The sequence below is a fragment of the Pelobates fuscus genome, chromosome 10, assembly GCF_036172605.1.
Source record: "Pelobates fuscus isolate aPelFus1 chromosome 10, aPelFus1.pri, whole genome shotgun sequence".
NCBI lineage: Eukaryota > Metazoa > Chordata > Amphibia > Anura > Pelobatidae > Pelobates > Pelobates fuscus.
Window position 1 is genome coordinate 115792133 of NC_086326.1, and position 21669 is coordinate 115813801.

At 41.0% G+C, this 21669-nt stretch overlaps 1 protein-coding gene across 4 annotated transcripts in view; it reads left to right on the top strand.

Moving 5' to 3' along the window:
* The window catches only part of KDM2A (lysine demethylase 2A), a 123266-nt gene extending 103430 nt beyond the window's left edge, over positions 1 to 19836 (top strand). For all 4 annotated transcript variants that reach the window (XM_063434978.1, XM_063434977.1, XM_063434979.1 and 1 more), the window contains 4 exons: positions 12664 to 12827; positions 17969 to 18127; positions 18215 to 18430; positions 18669 to 19836. In XM_063434978.1, the coding sequence (XP_063291048.1) occupies positions 12664 to 12827; positions 17969 to 18127; positions 18215 to 18430; positions 18669 to 18850 (721 nt within the window). In that variant the 3' untranslated portion in view covers positions 18851 to 19836. The remainder of the gene's footprint in view (positions 1 to 12663; positions 12828 to 17968; positions 18128 to 18214; positions 18431 to 18668) is intronic.
* Positions 19837 to 21669: the final 1833 nt, after the last annotated feature.

Here is a 21669-nt window from a genome sequence, read left to right on the forward strand (position 1 = left end):
CTACACTAATTGTAACATGGGAGATTTACATGCTGTGGCGGTATTAGCTCCTGAAGATGGGTTAGTACCTTGTGGTCGCCCCTTATTGGTTGTGATGGCTCCAGAATGATTATAGATATTGCCGAAAGGGTAACCGCGGTTTCACCCAAAGAAAACGCTTGTTAGGATCTTGGGCTGCCAAGACGGGAGCGTGAATGAGGGCCTGCTTGACGGACATAAACGCCTCCTCGCACTCGGGAGACCACTGGACTTTTCAGGCAAGGTTCTTATTAGGGCCCGACCGTTTTTTAGAGCCGATACTTTCAGGCCGATAGCCAATAATTTGACGATATTCTGTACGTTTACCATTTTGAAAAAATAAACTATTTGGAAAGGTAAATGCACAAAATATACATGCCACATGTAGTGGATGCAGTGTGTTTAGACAGGGGAGCTGTGCCACATGTAGTGCATGGGTCGTCAACCCGGTGTGTGCGGTAGGGATTTCCTCATTGTGAGAGATTGGGTGGGCGGGCGGGTACCCCTGCGACCGGATACCCCCATCACCATTTGTGGCCCCGGCCCGCGCGGCAAACCGCTGGGTCCGCCGTCCAAGGGGTCCATCGGGTGGCCCATGCTGTCAGGGCCATCCGATAGATGTGGATTGTAACGGGGCCCGGTCAGCGCTGGGCGCTTTAACAGCGCGACCGGGCCCCCTGTGATTACATCACAAAGCTGGGAGGAAGTGACTGCACGTCACTCCTCCCAGCTAACACACAGACTGCGCAGGAGGAAGCAGAGGGAGTCAGAGTGGGAACTCTGACTCCCATCCACCTGAGCCATCACTGGACCCCAGGGAATGTCACCCTCCTGCACTTAAAAGGTAGGAAACAGGAGGGTGACTAAAATATTTTGTGTGTGTGCAGAGGGAGAAAAAAGTGGGGAGGGGAATTGAGGAGGGAGAGGAGGGGAGCTGACGCAAAGATGAGAAATCATATTATGCACAAACAGAGAAGTCGTCTGAATATCACCGAAAGAGGAGACCTTTGTTTGCTCCTTTCAAAAGTCGAACCAGATATCAAATATTTAGTCTCGCAGCATCAACCTCAAGGATCTCATTAGTCACTAGTAAAGGTCATTTCAATTTACTTTATTGTTTTCTCATTAAACGTTATAAAGTTAAAAACATTATAAACATGCATTAATATAATCCTTTCTAAAAAATATTCCACACTTGCGCGAAAACTGTGGGGGGGGGTTTTCTCCCCTTCCTGCTTGTTACCTGGCCAGGGAGGGGGGCTTTGGCTGTGCAGTGGAGGGGCCGGCAGCAAACTGTTACTTACCTCCCCAGCAGCGACCCTCGCGAGATTTACACAGGGAGCTGCTGGGAAGGTAAGTAACCGCGATGATATTGTCAGTGAAAGTGACACTTTTTTGCATTTTTCACACACAAACAGCACTTTTACTGATGATATAATTGTTTTGAAACACTAATATTTGTGTTCAGCAAAGTCTCCCGAGTATAACAGTACCCCCCATGTACAGGTTTTATAGCGTTTTTGAAAGTTATATGGTCAAATATATGGGTCAAATATTTTTACACTGAAAATGGCCAGGTTGGTTAAGCTGCCTTTGAGAGCGTATGGTAGCCCAGGAATGAGAATTACCCCCATGATGGCATACCATTTACTAGGGATCGACCGATATAGATTTTTTAGAGCCGATACCGATAAGCTGTGAACTTTCAGGCCGATAGCCGATAACTTGCCGATATTCTGTACATTTACCATTTTGAAAAAATAAACTCTAACGGTAAATGCACAAAATATACATGCCACATGTAGTGGATGAAGTGTATTTAGACAGGGGAGCTGTGTGTGTAGTGGATGCAGTGTGTATTTGTGTAGTGTGTATAGTGAATGTAGTGTGTGTATATATAGTGTATGCAGAGTGTATAGTGAATGCAGTGTGTGTATATATATATATATATATATATATATATAGTGAATGCAGAGTGTGTGTTTGTGTAGTGTGTGTGTGTTTGTGTAGTGTGTGTGTGTTTGTGTAGTGTGTGTGTGTTTGTGTAGTGTGTGTATAGTGAATGCAGTGTGTGTGTGTAGTGTGTGTGTATAGTGAATGCAGTGTGTGTGTGTGTAGTGTGTGTGTATAGTGAATGCAGAGTGTGTGTTTGTGTAGTGTGTGTGTGTATAGTGAATGCAGAGTGTGTTTGTGTAGTGTGTGTATAGTGAATGCAGAGTGTTTGTGTAGTGTGTATATATGTAATGCAGTGTATGTGTGTTTGTGTAGTGTGTATATATGTAATGCAGTGTATGTGTGTTTGTGTAGTGTGTGTGTGTGTTTTTGTGTTTGTGTAGTGTGTGTGTGTGTGTGTTTTTGTGTTTGTGTAGTGTGTGTGTGTGTGTGTTTTTGTGTTTGTGTAGTGATGTAATTTGTGTAAAATGGAGGGGGGGGGTTTATGTTAATTATTATTATTTTTTTAATATTTAAATTGTGTTGTTTTTGTTTCTTTTAGTGTCCCCCCTCCCTGCTTCTTACCAGGGAGGGGGGATATAGTATTCCCTGGTGGTCCGGTGGCTTGTTAAGTACTGTGGGGGTCCCAGCACCAAGCGCTGGCCTTACCCTCCCTTCAGCTCCCCAGTGTAAATCTTGCGGCCCTTAGTGCCGCGCGGAGCGTTGCCATGGTAACCCGTGGCAACGCTCTGCAGCCGCGGGTCTCGCGAGATTTAGACATGGAGCTGCTGGGAGGGTAAGACAGCGCTTGCTGCCAGCCCCCCAGGACTGCCGGGCTTGTAATGAGCCTGGCGGTCCTAGGGGAGGTATTATCAGCAATATCGGTAGCTATATTGGCCGATACCGATATTGCTGAAAATACCGAATATCGGCCGATAATATCGGTAAAACCGATAATCGGTCGATCCCTACCATTTACAAAAGAAGACAACCAAAGGTATTGCAAATGGGGTATGTCCAGTCTTTTTTAGTAGCCACTTAGTCACAAACACTGGCCAAAGTTAGCGTTCAATTTAGTTTTTTACTTTTTTCACACACAAACAAATATGAACGCTAACTTTGGCCAGTGTTTGCGAATATTGAATACCCTGGGTTGTCTACTTTAAAAAAAAATATGTACATGTGGGGTGTTATTCAGAGATTTATGGCAGTTAATAGTATTACAATGTCACTATTGATACATTTTAAAAATGTATGTTTTGAAACCGCAATATCCTACTTGTACTTATAGCCCTTTAACTTGCAAAAAGGAATGTAAACACTGGGTATTTTTAAACTCAGGACAAAATTTTGAATCTATTTAGTTTTTTTTTATTCTCTTTTGTAGATGAGTAAAAGATTTTTCAAGTAAAAGTCAAAAAATGTTTTCTTTTCAATTTTTCATATTTATTTTTTTTAAAATTAAATTACATGAGTATATATAAATAATGATATGTAAAGCCCTTTTTGTCCTGGAAAAAAAAAATATAAATTGTATAGGAACAGTAAATGAGAGAGCGGAAAATTACAGCTAAACACAAACACCACAAAAGTGTAAAAAGAGGCCTGGTCGCAAATGTACATCGCAAAAACAGTCCAGGCCTTAAGAGGTTAAGCAATAACCTTTTACCTACTTTCAGTGCATAATATGTTTGCGCCATTTTGTCCCAGACAAAATACAATAACAAGCTTCAAGGCTATGCTACAACTCTTTCAGTACATAATATATTGCGGTAAGCCTAAATAGATAAAGATGTTCAGACTTTAAGATGCCATCTTGTCATAAGTCAGGGAATTTCCCATGACGTGTGCACCCTTAGGTTTTAGTTATGGCCTTGTATCTTTGCCAAGTTAAGGGAGATCCTAAAATTAATAAAGTAAAAGAAGTGTTACTTTTTCATATATGAACTATGGTAACCCTAAAATGAAAACACAGAAGGTATAAATTTGTGTACCTTTTTTAAATGTTAACCCCTTAAGGACCAAACTTCTGGAATAAAAGGGAATCATGACATGTCAGACATGTCATGTGTCCTTAAGGGGTTAATACACAGAGGGGAGATTTGGATACAGAGACACTGTCGCTCCATATCATAATGACTGAGAGATGTTGACATGTTCAAGAGGTTATGTTATTCTGTTTAAAATATTGCAAGCATATAGTTTAATCCTTATAAACTCTGCTATAAATTATTGTAATGGATTTTATATGTCTATATTTATATTTTTATATAATAAAATATCTAAAGACAAAACTTTATTGCTTCCAAGACCATCCTTATTTTATATTGTATTCTCAATTATTTATATATTTTAAATGGAGGATCTCTTGTTTACTAATATTATGGCTAAAGATATCTGTGTGGTTAGCCCTGCTAAGTTCTATGCTTTAAGATGTTATAAGGGTAAATAAGGGAACCGTTGAAAGGTCGCCGGTGCATTCTTCATCCCGAATGGCATAACCTGGAATTGGTATAGGCCGAACGGGGTGATGAAGGCCAACTTGGGGATAGCCTCCTCAGCCAGGGGAATCTGCCAGTATCCCTTGCACAGGTCAATAGTGGTCAGATATCGTCCCCTGGCAATACGGTTTAGTAGTTCGTCCACCTGGGGCATCAGATAAGCGTCAGTGATGGTCTTATCGTTCAGGCACAGGAAGTCCACACAGAAGCGGGTCATGCCATCCCGCTCCGGTACGAGTACTACCGGAGAAGCCCAAGGATTCTCGGAAAGTTCAATAACATGTAGTTTTTAAATGAATCTCTTCTTGCATTCCCTCCCAGACAGCCTCGCGAATGCGGTAGGGGGGTTGTCTGAGGGGAGCTTGTTCCAGGGTGTTAACCTTATGTACAGTTAGCGGAGTATACCCTGGTCGCTGGGAGAAAGTCTCTCTCTTATGGGGAAGCAACAGCTTGACTCCCCTAGCCGTACCTTCTCCAAGTCCTCCTCAGGTCTCACCTCTCCCAAGAGATCAGGTAGGGGTAAGTTATCTAGGTCATTGGAGGCGGGAGCACAAACTGCTGCCATGTCCTCTGCCCTCTCATGGTACACCATTACGTAGGTAGTATCATTGAGCTGCTCCACAACTTGGTAAGGCCCCTGCCAGGCAGCTTTTAGCTTATGTCGCACAGGTTGCAGAAGCAGGACCATTACCTTCTGTCCGACATGTAAGCCACGATTTTGGGCGCCCCGATCATGCCATACATGCTGTTTTTGCTAACCCACCTGCAGGTTTTCTCGTACCATCTGGGTCAACTGTTCCATTCGTTCCCACAACTGTAGCACATATGGTATGATGGGTGTACCTTTGCTCTCGGTCTCTCCCTCCCAGTGTTCCTTAATTAGATGCAGAGGGCTCCTCCCATATAGGAGCTCAAACGGTGAGAACCCCGTTGATTCCTGTGGCACCTCTCGATACGCAAAGAGCAGGTTTGGCAGGAACTTCTCCCAGTCTCTGCAATCGGTTAACAAACGTGCACAACTTTTAGTTTCAACATACTGTTGAACCGTTCGCAGAGACCGTTTGTCTGGGGATGATAGGGGGAACTGTGAATGAGATTTATACCGCACGGTTTCCACAGCTGGCGAGTAACCTCCGCCATAAATTGTGTGCCCTGGTCCGAGACTATCTCCCAGGGAAACCCCACTCTAGAGATGACTGATAAGAGCATCGGCAACCGTCTCGGCATGGATATTCAGCAGTGCCAACGCCTCGGGATAATGGGTAGCATAGTCCACAATGATAAGGATGTACCTCTTACCAAATGAACTATGCTTAGCTACCAGGTCCACTGCTACCCTACAAATGGATTCTCCTACTATGGGCATAGACTGCAGCTTGGCCCGGGGGTGATCCCTGCCTTTCCTTATTCGTTGGCACAGGTTGCACATCTGGCAATACTGTCGAACGTCCTGGGAGACCCCGTGCCAGAAGGAGCTCTTGGTTACCCGGTTTAACGTCCTACATATTCCAAGGTGTCCTGCCAAGGGAATATCATGCCCGATCCTCATAAGCTCCTGCCGGTACTTCCAAGGAACTACCAGCTGGCGCTTAAGGGATGGGGGCAACCCAGCCTATCTTCACCTCCAAAAGCCGATTTATAAACGTCCCTGTTCCCAGATGAAACGCTCCCCTCCCAGTCCAACTTGGTCAGTGACGGCTCGGTATCTGTCTAGAGTGGGGTCAGTTGCTACCTCTCAAACTCCTCTGGGCCATCCCAAGCTAGCAGGGGTCAACTACTGTCGGGAAAGGGACAATCTGACTTACTGGTGGTGTCTCCGAGTGCGCAGCAGGGTTGCTCATCTGGGCTTGAGACCGAGTAGTCACTAGGTTGGCCTCTGCACGGGGCAAAGGCCGAGGTCATTTCCCAACAGGACGTCGGTGGGCCAATTCTTCATGACAGCACTGTGGACACCTATTGGACCATGTGACCGCTCTTTCAGAGTGATCACATGGCCCCTGGGGGTCCTGATTTGCTGAGGGGAGACTGTATGGGCTATCAGACATCCCCCCCCCCCCCCCCCCCCCCAGGCGGAGAAGACTCATGCGGCGATTTGCTAAGTGAAATGGGAGGGGGTTAGTACTTGTTTCACTTTTTTTTTATTTTTTATTATTATTATTCACGGAGTGCCTCGAACCCTTGAGGCACTCAGTATACAGGCAGAGCATCAGAAGCCTGCCTGATGGCTTTCGATGCTCTGCGCTACACTGCTTGACTCCACGTGGGGGAACCCGGAAGTGATCGCTCCGGGGGAGCAATCACTCGGGGCCTGGCAGTCAGGTGGTGTATTGCAGGATGCCTCAACATCGAGGCATCGCTGCAATACCCTTAGAGCAGCTGTAAGCGATCATGATCACTTCCAGGGCTCATATTGGCCACAGACGTACCCTATATCGTTGAGGACCTTTTTTTTTTTTGGTCTGACATACCCTTTACATCCGGTCACTATGGGGTTAATATCATGAGGGACCGTGCCAGAGGGGAGAGATCAGTTGAAGATGTGTGTAAAAGAAGGCACAAGACAAGAGAGATCTGATAAGGTGAGCTGGGACAGGATCAAGCAGGCAAGTGGTGGTGTGAGAAGAAAGGAGAAGTGCAGCCACCTCTTGTAGGGAGAAAGTCTGAAGGGTAGGAAAGGCATGATCTACGTGTGTTTGAGAAAGAGAAAGGCAGGGTGGGGAGAATTATTTCCATAGCTGTTAAATCTTGTTGGTAAAGTAGCATGCAAAGCTACGTCTGTAAGGTTAGTTTGCGGGGTGGTACTCGAGAGGAAATGATGAGAGGTGATGATCAGAGAGAGGAAATTGAATGTTGCAGATATTAGACACTGTACATGCATAAAAGAAAATGAGGTCAAGGGTATTGCCAGCTACATGGGTGGGAGAACTACCCACTGCGATAGCCCAAGGGAGGAAGTAATTGAAAGTAGTTTAGAAACTGCTGAGGTCAGTGGGAATATTGAAGTCCCCGAGAATTAGGGATGGAATATTAGAGGAAATAAAGTAGGGTAGCCAGACAGCAAAGTGGTCAAGGAAGAGGAGGGGGGGGGGGGGGGGTAAATATGGCAATGTTAGCAGAGATGGGTTTGAAAATCCTTTCTCTTGCAATCCATTATCTGCTGTTTACCCGTATTATTTGTCTTGGTATTCTTATTAGTCTTCCTTTTACATGGCCTCTGCTTTACCACAGGTTGTTGGTTTTTGTCTTGGTTGAGTATAACTGGCAAACTGCTTACATAGTTTTTTATTTATTTCCTAATTATATGTTTGAGATGATGGCATATGATGAATGAATAAAGTTTCCAGCCGACATCCGCATAACAATAAATAAATTTATATATATATATATATATATATATATATATATATATGTATATGGAGATAAACTTGGCACTCACCCTTTTTTAAACAAAATATTTCTCAATGTTCTTGCCTGGGTGCTGACCTCAGCGTCCGTGTAAATATTCCAATGTAATAAGGTGCACTCACAGGACTTTTTTCAAAGACTTACTTTATTTTTAAAACGTGAATTCCATGTGAAAATATCAAATCGACGTTTCGACCCCTATAGGGTCTTTTTCAAGATCAATCTTACAGTGTACAACCATGCATATATATAGGTATTTACTAATAATCACTTACCTAAACGGTGTGTGTGACCAAAGCTCCCGCTCGAAAATCTGAAACCCGGAAGTGATTCAGTGCCACCACGTGACTGCGTGTAATGACGCGTGTGCGTCGTTGCCAAGCAACGAATCTAAACAAAACATAGCCTCCAATGGAATATCTATTCCGCGGGCTGCGAGCAGCTCTAGGGGGGCTCGATCGTGTTCCTAAGTGCCAGTGACTGAGTGGTACCTGCCAATAATAATTGGCAAGGTCCATCCCTGCTTCCCCATGGAGGATTACTATAATGCATTATCTGAACTGTCCGAGAATTAGACGAGGGCTATAAAAAAGTGACATCACACGTGAAACATAGTGAAAGTGCTTATGCTAAAACATGCAAAATTACAAATAAAAATAAAAATAAAAACATCCTACCCAATCCTCCTCGGACAGTCCTGCTAAACATAATTCTAAACATAATAAAATCTTATATAAGATACTAGGGACAAGACTAATGTAATTAGAACCCATGTGTATTGTATCATAATATATAAGTGGAGCATATAATACGTGCTACTCTATAATATACCAACTTAATGTATTTTTTCAAAAAATCCATATTTACAACATATAATGGTGTCCATCCAAACTTATGGACAAAATATGCACATATCATGCTGCAGAATGTTTACTAATAGCTAGTATAAGGCCATGATGCCTTGCTATTCTGGACCTGTTAAAGGTAAAAACCTGAACCCAATCAATCTATACTGGACACTGTGAAGTGTCTGATGAATGGAATGCCTATAGTTTAATTATAGTACTTAAAATAACCAGACAATTATTCTATGAGAAGCATATTTACAAACATAACTACCAGAAATTCCGGTTATTTGATGACCAAAGTGTCTCCCAACTAGACTACCGAACCAATTCCAAAAATAAGTCTCTAATTCACAAAAACATAGAGTATGTGTTATATTCATTCAAGCCACCCCGTGGCTTGAATGAATATAACACATACTCTATGTTTTTGTGAATTAGAGACTTATTTTTGGAATTGGTTCGGTAGTCTAGTTGGGAGACACTTTGGTCATCAAATAACCGGAATTTCTGGTAGTTATGTTTGTAAATATGCTTCTCATAGAATAATTGTCTGGTTATTTTAAGTACTATAATTAAACTATAGGCATTCCATTCATCAGACACTTCACAGTGTCCAGTATAGATTGATTGGGTTCAGGTTTTTACCTTTAACAGGTCCAGAATAGCAAGGCATCATGGCCTTATACTAGCTATTAGTAAACATTCTGCAGCATGATATGTGCATATTTTGTCCATAAGTTTGGATGGACACCATTATATGTTGTAAATATGGATTTTTTGAAAAAATACATTAAGTTGGTATATTATAGAGTAGCACGTATTATATGCTCCACTTATATATTATGATACAATACACATGGGTTCTAATTACATTAGTCTTGTCCCTAGTATCTTATATAAGATTTTATTATGTTTAGAATTATGTTTAGCAGGACTGTCCGAGGAGGATTGGGTAGGATGTTTTTATTTTTATTTTTATTTGTAATTTTGCATGTTTTAGCATAAGCACTTTCACTATGTTTCACGTGTGATGTCACTTTTTTATAGCCCTCGTCTAATTCTCGGACAGTTCAGATAATGCATTATAGTAATCCTCCATGGGGAAGCAGGGATGGACCTTGCCAATTATTATTGGCAGGTACCACTCAGTCACTGGCACTTAGGAACACGATCGAGCCCCCCTAGAGCTGCTCGCAGCCCGCGGAATAGATATTCCATTGGAGGCTATGTTTTGTTTAGATTCGTTGCTTGGCAACGACGCACACGCGTCATTACACGCAGTCACGTGGTGGCACTGAATCACTTCCGGGTTTCAGATTTTCGAGCGGGAGCTTTGGTCACACACACCGTTTAGGTAAGTGATTATTAGTAAATACCTATATATATGCATGGTTGTACACTGTAAGATTGATCTTGAAAAAGACCCTATAGGGGTCGAAACGTCGATTTGATATTTTCACATGGAATTCACGTTTTAAAAATAAAGTAAGTCTTTGAAAAAAGTCCTGTGAGTGCACCTTATTACATTGGAATATATATATATATATATATATATATATATATATATATATATATATATATATATAATTGCCCCAAATGGAATTAACATCATTTTGTGAGTAAAATAGAGATGCAGGATACCAAAGTAGTGAAATGTTATGACAAACGTTCAACTGTAAATGCACTAGTTGCGAGTAGAGATGTTAAGATTGAAATATAGTAAGACAAAGCACAAAACTGAATCAAACAAAATAAATCATACGCAATATTTTATGCATTGCCCCTAGCATGGGGTTTTCAAATCAAGAACACATGGGTTTATTTTCCCCAGAGCCTTTGTGTTTGAGAGAAAATTGAGCTCAAGTTAGGATAACTCAATTATCTCTCAAATACAGAAACTTACATATGTGTTTTACAATACCCCCAAAATACATGAAAGGAATACAGGAACCCCACAAAAATCAGGTTCAGTAGAACGAACGAATGTTCAAGTTTTGACCTGTGCGAACACCAACAAACCCTTTTAGGTAGATCATATCTCCTGAACGCCATTCGTCTAGTTGGTTGGGAAGTAGGACGGGCATCCCAACCATCTTTGCCCGAGTTTGCGGAATCGTGAGGCAAAAAATAGTTCCAGGCGTTCAACGACCAGGTACCGCTGCCTGCATTTGTGAGACAAAATGCACTGGGAACGTACAACCAAATATAAGGGAATGGAGTCTGCTACATCTACCTCTTAGTTTGCTCGGAAGAGTAGGTATGCGTTGCTGTAGTTCGAAACGGTGCAGTCGTTGATTGAACTGCAGAACGGGAGACTGCTGGCCTTTAACAACCAGGTAGCATTTGGTGTCCACCATGATAGAGTAGATATCACTCCCGCAGCTTAGTCAATAGTACAGGCTGCCAGGCACTACTACACCAGCGATATGTGCCTGAATAACACTCACTGGCGAGGGTGGAGAGTGTAAGCTAAAGTTTACTCTGCAGGTAGCAGGGATTCCAAGGACAGAGGGATCAACCCTTCCCTCTTGCCTACATTGAGTAGGCTGCAGACCTGTCAGGATCAAAAGCCATCAAACACGAGCAGCTTCAAAATTGTAAATACTGGATCTCAAGTTCTATATTTAGCGGTGTCATCAAATTAATACCTGTTGTGGTAACATTACTTAGGGTATGGAAATGACGATTTCTGTAAAAAACACAATTTTGAAAAAATAAATAAAATTTTATGTAAAAATTAATTTTTGCAATATTGGACTCAAGTTCAATCTATTTCAATGTACAATGCTTGCAAAAACATATGCTAAAAACACATGTACCATTTTACCATTGCACTGAAAAATGACTGACTACCAAGAGTTTCAAAATTATTGTGAATTAATTACATTGGCAAAGATGATAACTAATAGAAAACAGTTAACCGCACTCCGGGGGCTTACATTACCCTCTGCTTCACAGTGTTGATCAACTTGTAAATACAGTTGCACATGGCCATTTTATGCTGGTAACCATCACAGTCTAGCCCTGTTAGCACCCCAACAACCCTTGTTGCCATTTCTGTGACCCGTACAACTCCAGTGTTTTACAAACATTTGTTTATGTACTTTGCCCATATCTCGGGCAACTCACAGAAGTGTAGAGCTGAGGATGTGACCGCTTGTGACTCTGGTACTACTTTGATGACAAAGAAACCATCTCAGACTTATTATTATCCCTTTTATCTGATGATGGAATTTAACATTTGTTCGCCCAGCACAACTGTGTCGAACTTGTATTGACCATCCGTAAAGAAAGTAAAAAAAATACTAAATAGGGTTTTTCTGTTCATACTACCAAATATTTATACATGCCTGTGTAATTGTGGCAATTGCCTGTCTTCCTCTTGGCCATCATCTTACGTTCATAGGGAAATAGTAGTGGAACATTTGGTTAGATGAAATTCTACCTAGCTGACACCATAACATGGCTTCCATCTTGTCATTGCTTTAAGGGACCGACCTAATAGACTAACAGAAGCAGTTACATTTTTTCACTAGTTAAAGTCTCTGAACGTTTGTGCTTTTTATATCTATATCCAAATTTAAAGTGGCTCTCTCACCTAATCTTGCCTATCTCCTATTGTTTCTTCTTCACATCCTCTTTCACAATCTGTTCTTCTTTTCTTCATTTGTGATCGATTTATATTTAAAACATAAGGCAAAGTAGACAATTTGTCTTGACAATCTTGACAAAGGTAGTGAAGTTTGCCTTAAGAACCACTTTAAGAATGACTATATTTAATTTGCTTTGTTTATAACTGTTTAAATGTGCATTATTAAGTCTCTTATTCGTACTCTTCAGACTGAAATGCTCATCCCCTCATACATTTCCTAATAATTAGTTTGTTTTTGGATAATGGCCTGCATCACTGCATTTAGATGTCAGTTGACCAAAACGTCTAAATGTATTTATTTTTTTAGGGGCTGTGACAAGCGTCTTTGGGCCAAGATTGATGTTAGTCGCTGCAAATCTCTGGTACCACAGGCTCTCAGTGGTATAATTAAAAGACAACCAGTTCATCTTGACCTTAGTTGGACAAATATATCTAGAAAACAACTCACATGGCTCATCAACAGACTGCCTGGTAAGGACTAGATATATTTATGACGTTTGCCAATTTCTTGTGGTTTTTGAGGCTTCCTAGTATTTAATGTTATTCCAGTAATGGTCACAGACAACAAGACTTGGATTTATCTCTCCTTTACTGGAAATTGACAGAATTCCAATTCCATTGCTCCCTAACTCCAAATGCTCTGTTCTTCCTACAGAATTTTGTGTATATTTAGTAGAACATGGTTGAAGATACAATGATTTTTCTTACTACATTGGTAGACCTTTTCATCTTCACTTGTGAGGCACTATGCCCTGCACAGCATTTCTGTAATTGTAATCTAAAACAGCTTGCCGTTTATGATGCTGCTTTAATACTAAAGCGCCACTGTACCCAGAGTCAGGATGCCTTTAGTGGTTCTTTTACATTGCTTAGAGTGCATTTTTAAGTCCATATTTTCGGTGACATTAGCTCAGGGCATGACAAATTTGCTGGAATATAGTAGCCAGCTAAAAAAGCCAGGAGCCAGTATTGTTTTAATTTACACGGCTTAATTTTCAGCTGTGCAGCACTGGAATAGGAAGCACCAATATAGGTATTACTAAGCAGCAATGTAAACACTCTTTTCTCTGAAAAGGCAGTGTTTACATTAAAAGCCTGAAGGCACCAGACACCAAAACCACTACGTTAAGCTGCAGTGGTTATGGTGACTATAGGCACAGCTCGGCATAGAGGCATTGAATGTTCCCCAAAGAGATGCATTGCTCTATTAGGAGATACAGATTAGTGCATGCACAATAGCCTCCCAATGCACATCAAGATTGATTCTCAGCCATGGAGGCGGGTACAGCCCACGACGAGACCGTCGCGTCGTGGGAAAGAAAGTGAGTAAAATCACCTTTCCCATGCAATCAGAGGGGGACTGGTCACCTAAACAGTCACTCATACATACTCGCAGGCACAATCACTCGCACACACACAGAAGTCCAGTGGGGCTGCTATCTTGTTTCTGCTCTGCTCCCTCTCGCACTGTTTAGTCATATTCCGGCTACCGGTATGACTGCCGGGCACACGAGGGAGCAGAGCAGGAGATTACAGCTCCCTCGCTGCCCGGCTCCATTTCACACAATGGTCACCGGCCCGCCTCTGCTCTCCCAAGGCCATACAAGGAAGACTTGGCAGCTTCCTTCAAAAGAACAGATTCTCCACAACAAAGGAATATCACTGAAAATATTTAGAATGTTTAGTTTAACATACTGGTTTGCTGTATGGCTGATCCTGAAAATGTAAAGGCCTTGAAGACGAACTTATCGATTGTTGTTAAATCCACCAGAACCATGGCTACGAGCGCTGTTAGGGCTCTGCGATGGACAAAAAAAAATGTTCTAGAAAAGTCGAATAAAGCTAATACCCTCCTGGCGCATAGGCTCCACAAGCATTTGAAGGCCAAAGATATTTGCAAACTATGCGTCCCCTCCAGACAACACACAGAACTGTCAACCAAAATAGCCTAGATCTATCGTAGCTACTTCTCGGACCAATATAATCATTCCCATAACCCATAAACAAGCTTCCCGCATGCAAAAGGGAATACTAATTTCTAGATAAACTGCACCTCCCTACACTATTGGACGAAGCTGTAGCAGCATTGTCTGCAGTGGTTACTTCAGAAGCAGTCGCTAGCACAATACGGTTGATGAAGCAAAACAAAAGTCCAGGCCTAGATGACTTCTCTGCCTCAATCTTTTCAGACATTCTCACCCCACACTTGTGACCGCTACTTACCGCAAAGCTTTGCCAAAAGACATGCTACAGGCAAACATCTGCCTCATCTCTAAGCCAAATAAGTTGCACTTAGACCAAGGGCACTATACACCAATCTCACTATTAAATGTGGACATCAAAATCTTCACTAAACTACTAACCAATAGACAACACCCAAACCTGACTACAGCGGTTCTCCCAGACCAGGTGGGATCCATCCCCACCCGCCAAGCTAGTGATTATACTAGAAGAACCCTAGGTCTAGTATGGGTGGCCAACCATAGAGCAATATCAACACTGCTCCTGTCACTCTACACCAAAAAGGCATTCAACAGACTCCTATGATTTTTTTCTGTTTGCAGCATTAGAAAAAAACATAGCTACCCCACTCCCATTCTGGACACCCTGAACGTTATATATTCGGCAACCACAGCTAACCTCTTGATCCCCAATGCAAATCCGCAACCGTTCCACATCTATAATGGAACATGACAGGGCTGCCCATTCTCCATAAACTTTGTCCACATATTAGAACCTCTGCTTGATCTCATCCACACAACACGCATTATCATTGGTTTCACTGTTCACTCACAAACATACAATGTATCTGCCTATGCCATTGACCTCCTCCTGACTATTACGAACCCACTCAAGACACTGTCCCCCCTACTAGACCTCCTTGCAAACTATTCGGAAGTGTTGGAATAGTGCAATATGTTTTAAAAGTAACTGAAATACACTAGTGTAGCAAAGGCACACTCACACTTCTTAGAGCTACTAAGAGCTCTGCTGTATTCAGTGTGGGGGGCAGTATAATCCCTGTCTTACGATACATATTCAGCAGAAGTTTCTCCAAGAAGCAAAATGGGTAGAAACAAAAGTGGAGATATCCAATGGTACAGCAATAACCAGCATGCTCTGGTGTTAGAGTATTGGTTGTATAATATAATTAATAAGAGCCACGGCATCCCCTGAAACAATTTGCAAAGCAGCAACATGGTTTTCACTAAACACTTTTCTTAAGCACTATAGATTAGACATTAAAGTCTCGGTTAAAACCACATTTGGGTGAAGGTGCTACAGGCCACTGTGATTACAGACTCACCCCAGTAGGATCTAGCTATATCCCATTGATACTGCCGGTATAAGCTGGGAAAACAAGACCTTTTTACTTGCCTTAAATTCATATTTTTTTATTTTTTTTTGCTTTTAGCGGCAGTGCAGTCTCCTTTTCTGGTTGTGTACTTGTTGTTATTATGAAGGATTCTGTGCGCAGCAATGGATGTATTTATGCATGCATATATGGGCTTTCCACGATCCGCCAATGATTCTGGCATTGAATGTAATGATTCTGTATGACAAGCCGTGACAGCACTGTGCATGCATACAGTCCTGTTTCTCCTATCCAGAGGGCTTGGAGGGAGTGACTTGAAGCCGAGCTTCCAAGTCTTCTGATTATTAAAGGGATACTATAGTGCCAGGAATATAAAGCTGTATTCCTGGCACTACCCCGCCACTACCCCTGCTTTACGATTCCGGAAGCCCTGTCTGATAGACAGCCACTGAGGGCAGACTTAGAGCTGCAATATAAACACCATGAGCTGAAGTGGTCTGGGTGCCTAACGTGTCCCTTTGAAATATTGCAATTTTGAGGCCAGGATGAAGTTGTTATAGTGAGTACAGTGTTCCTTTAAGGGTAGTGAATGATGAAGCGATCTGCCAAACTGCTTTCTAATTTGGTATTCTTAAACATGGCAATTCCATGTAAAGATACCAAATTAGGAAACAATATACTAAACAGCTGAAAGATCAAAATGAAGAAGAATCCTTTTCTTAAAGGAACACTATAGTCACCTAAATTACTTTAGCTAAATAAAGCAGTTTTAGTGTATAGATCATTCCCCTGCAATTTCACTGCTCAATTCACTGTCATTTAGGAGTTAAATCACTTTTTGTTTCTGTTTATGCAGCCCTAGCCACACCTCTCCTGGCTATGATTGACAGAGCCTGCATGAAAAAAAAACTGGTTTCACTTTCAAACAGATGTAATTTACCTTAAATAATTGTATCTCAATCTCTAAATTGAACTTTAATCACATACAGGAGGCTATTGCAGGGTCTAGCAAGCTACTAACATAGCAGGGGATAAGAAAATCTTAATTAAACAGAACTTGCAATAAGGAAAGCCTAAATAGGGCTCTCTTTACAGGAAGTGTTTATGGCAGGCTGTGCAAGTCACATGCAGGGAGGTGTGACTAGGGTTCATAAACAAAGGGATTTAACTCCTAAATGGCAGAGGATTGAGCAGTGAGGCTGCAGGGGCATGTTCTATACACCAAAACTGCTTCATTAAGCTAAAGTTGTTCAGGTGACTATAGTGTCCCTTTAAACTTGCTCTTTTAGTTGTTTAATAATAGGTCAGAAATAATTTGATTTTTTTTTTTTTTTTTTTTGAGTCAATTTATTTTCATGTTGCATCAATTCAGAAATTCGGAGACACTGCTGAAACAGCAAGCATTTTGGACAAAGCCTAAAAGTATTCTTGTAATATTTGCAACTAGATTAAGATTTAATATTTAGGATAGTAACTTTTCGGATATGTCTCACAATTATGAGAGCAGATTTTGCTTTATACCATTAGAAATACATAGATAATGATAAAATATAGACAATCTCCCAGTTTAATATTTTAATCACTCATTTGGAGAACATCTTCCATTAAAGGTGTTTACTTAGAATTGCAGATTAAGGTCTTTTTAACAGCAAAAATGTTATCAACTTACAAAATTCAAAAAAAGTGCTTCTTCCTTCCTGAAGACATACATTAAATTAACTTTGGTTAATGGAATTCATTTCATGAAAATGCAATAACTAATGCTAGATAAGTGGTTTTTTGGGGGGTTTTTTTTTCATAATTTGTCTCAATCTCCCCTTCCTGGTATGTCACACCTGCGCACATCACACATAATATATTAGTAAGTAGAGATTGTTATCCAAGGTGTCACCCTGGAAGAAAAGAAATCCTTTACCAAAAAGTGTGTGGTTTGTGTTCCAGACCACAGTACCTGGAGAATGAGAGAACAGATAGTATTTTGTCAATCAAGCTACTGTGGAGTAAACAAAAGTCTTAAACGAAAAACATTTGCATTTAAAGCTTAAGTGTGTATTTTGGCAAAATAATGCCATTGAGGGGTTCTGGAACCATCCTACTTTTTATCTTGTTTCTAGAACTGCCCATCCAACCAACAATAAAGTTTTACTGTAAGAGGTCAATAAATGGAAAGTGGGGACAAAAATAAAATTGGCTAAACAGTTAATTTTCATTTTGTATGTCAAGTAAACTTTTTTTTGTTTCCCATTGTATGCTGTAGTGTTCCCTTTCACATATATTTCCCACTTTTATGTAACAGGTTTAAAAGATTTACTACTTGCTGGTTGTTCGTGGTCGGCAGTCTCAGCACTTAGTAGTTCAAGCTGTCCTCTCTTGCGTACTCTGGACCTGCGCTGGACCGTAGCGATAAAGGACGCCCAGATCAGAGGTCTCCTCACACCACCTTCTGACAAATCAGGTGGCTGCTTAAATATTATGTACTTTATTCATTTTCTTTCCACTATGCCTGTGTTACTCATTTGTCTACTTTCTTGTGGTTTCTTAGGCCATGACTCACGAAGCAAGCTACGCCTTCTGACTGACCTACGACTTTCAGGCCTGGACATCTCTGATGTCACTCTGCGGCTGATCATTCGACACTGCCCAGTTCTGTCCAAGCTAGATCTCAGTCACTGCCCACTGCTGTCAGATCAATCTGTTAATTTGTTAACTGCAGTTGGTTCTTCAACCCGTAGTTCCCTCACACATATCCACCTTGCAGGTAATAATTCGGAGATAAGTTCTACCTGTTGTAAATCCAAAGATAAACAAATTTGCCCTCTTGTGTAATTTTACTCCACACTGTAATGCCATATAATAATTGTAATTTGACAGCAATAAGGATATGTTATTTGTATAGATTATGCAAAAAATTCCCTCTGTTTTGACTAGGATTGTTTTTTAAAGACAATAATTATAGAATTGTAGACTTTTTGTGATTCATTCCTTCTCTCTTTCAGGATGCAAATGGGTAACTGATGAATCACTTCTTTACCTGCGACGTGCCTCCAATCTGTCACTTATTGATCTTCGTGGTTGCAAACAGGTGTCACGAGGAGCATGTGAGGGATTCATCTCAGACTTTTCCGTGAGCACCTTGTATTGTCTTTCAGATGACAAGCTCATTCAGAGAATCAGCTAGAGATGGAGCACTAGTCCCAGGCGCAAAGCAGGAAGTGGTAGAAAATGTGAGAAAGCACACTGTTCGTTTCTCTTAGTCATCAGAATCAATGAGGAGCAATAATATGTATCCCTGGATCCTGCTTCGTCTGCCTGTGGTTGGGCGAAGACTTGGTGCAAGGAAGTGGGCTAAATCTGAAACGGGTATTTATCCAGTTCTGGTAGCAGTGTCAGCAGGAGTTGCGTTTTATTTTTTTTTATTTTTTTGGAGAATTGAGACCTACTGGACTGGATCTTTATGATAGAAGAGAACATGTTCTGTTTTTCTTACTTTGGTTTTTGTTCACTATAAACCATTATATGCAGGCTTTCCTACAGTTTGGTCAAAGAAGAAGTTTCTAGGGGCTAAGTTGGATGGATATTTTTTTTTTTTTTTTTAAAAGCACAACTCCTCCCCATAGTTGTGTTTTTTTTGTTTTTTCCTGTGTAGCATTAACATGGGTGAAGGCTAAGTTAAAGTTATTTCTCTGGGCATTTGGGATGGGTGGGGGGAGTGTTTGTATAAGAAAGTGGGAGAGGAAAAGGCAGCTTCATGAAACATAGTGAGATTTAATGTTAAAATAATTCTATATATATATATATATATTTTTTTTTTTTTTTTTAATTTAATTTGGTTGTTGCTTTTGTGCCCAGACCTCTCCCATTAGCGCACATACATGTTAAACTTGCCTTTATTTCACATAGAAAAGGCAGTCATGTGGATATATGCAGATTTGATTTGATTGCGTGTGTGTGTCTATATATATATATATATATATATATATATATATATTTACACACACACACGCGCACACACACTTCTGTTGTGCACACATGTATGTGTGTCAACTCTTCCCTTCCCTTGCCCAAGATTAGATTGTATAAAGAGAGCCTAGATGATATTTTTCTCTGCAGGGACAGTTTCGCTTTCCCTTGATTTCTTTTGCAATAAAACAAAACTTTATCACATGGTGTTTGTTAATTTTATTTGAAATAATTCAGTATTACGTCGGAGCGAAAATGGTCACTTGTGTAATGAAAAGTAATGTGCATAAAACATGGGTGTTTTTCTTCAATCTATGCAAATGTTCTATACTTTGATTGCAAATAAAATATTGTTTTTAGCGTATTAAACCAATGCAGGAATCTTGCTAGTGAAGGTATGAAATCACAGTATCAAAAAATATTTTAAAGAAGCTGTGATCAGTGTTATAAATTCAAAGTATACCAGAGAGAGAGAGACACACACAATAACTCGAATAAACTTACATTCGTACAACAGCATAAGGAAAAACTGAAATGGGTGAAAGAAAATCAATACACCCATAATCAGAATTTTACCCCAAGGTGAATTTGCTCCGTTAGCAAATTGCACAAATTGCCAGTAATGGAGCTTGAAATTGAACTTAATAATATAAATTAAAAACCTTTATTGATCCCTCTTGAGGGAAAGAAACGAACACCACAAATAATAAATAAAAAATGTGAAGAATATGTACAGTGATAGATGTGTTAGTCGTTTAGCCCCACCTGAAGTACTGGTATGTGTAGTCCTAGGGGACTACTGGAGCCTAAAGTCAGTAGCAAAAGCTCATAGTAAAGTAAGTACTGACCGGTCCCTAAATCAAGGCTTCGTTAGAGACCGTGAGCCGGGTTAGCAGTGAATGCATGTGGCCATTCACTATTCTGAACAGCTGGTACAAAACTGTTCTATAGCAGCTCATAAGCGGTTATAGATTCCGCCGGTCTAATTATACGAGGTGTGGCTGGACAGAGCCTGTTGCAGAAGTTAAATAAGAGCAAAAAATGTAACAAAAAGTATAATAGTATAAACCCAGGAACGATACAAACTAGGCTAGTAATGTTCAGTTGCAGAGGGTGTACAGGGATATGAAGGGGGTAGCGTACGCCAAACTTAATGGTAAAGTGGGTAAGTAACACTGACTCCCCGGTTCATGATATTCCCAATGACCTTCCAATAGCAACCTGGACTACCATACAAGCCAAGTTAGGCTGATATCCTGGTTGGTTAGTTGCAGAGGGTGCACAGGAATATGTGGGGGCAGTGTACGCCAAACTTAATGATAAAGTTGGTAAGTAACCCTGCCACCCCAATTCATAATATTCCGAGTGGCCTTCCCAGAGCAACATGGGCTACCAGAGAGTTTAAGGAGAAAAGCGGAGAGTGAACGGCAAGTGAAGTTACAAGTATATCGAAATTGTAAGCCTAGACAACTCTTAGTATCCTCGTTCTCTGGAGCCCCAGTGGTATTAAGATCCTCCCAACTCCCACTGAATATACACGAACACCCTTAGTGGGTTAGGTATCCAGGGTTCACGTACCAGATATCCCCATACCAAATGAGTGTAGGTGATTACCAGGGGAACTGAAGGTTAATACGACAGAGATGTTTGTACGGCATATGAGCCGTGAGACAGCAAGGCATCCAAGTATAAAGTAGGGTAGCCCTTAGATTAAACCTGGATTAAAACTAAGTAGCAACGGCGTTTACCATTAAGTTTGGCGTACGCTACCCCCTTCATATCCCTGTACACCCTCTGCAACTGAACATTACTAGCCTAGTTTGTATCGTTCCTGGGTTTATACTATTATACTTTTTGTTACATTTTTTGCTCTTATTTAACTTCTGCAACAGGCTCTGTCCAGCCACACCTTGTATAATTAGACCGGCGGAATCTATTTGTAAAAGTGTAAAAGTAAATATAAAACAACAACTGAATATGTAAGAAAGTGGGGGATGTATCCGTGCTTGTAATATGGCTGCGAGAACTTCCATGGAA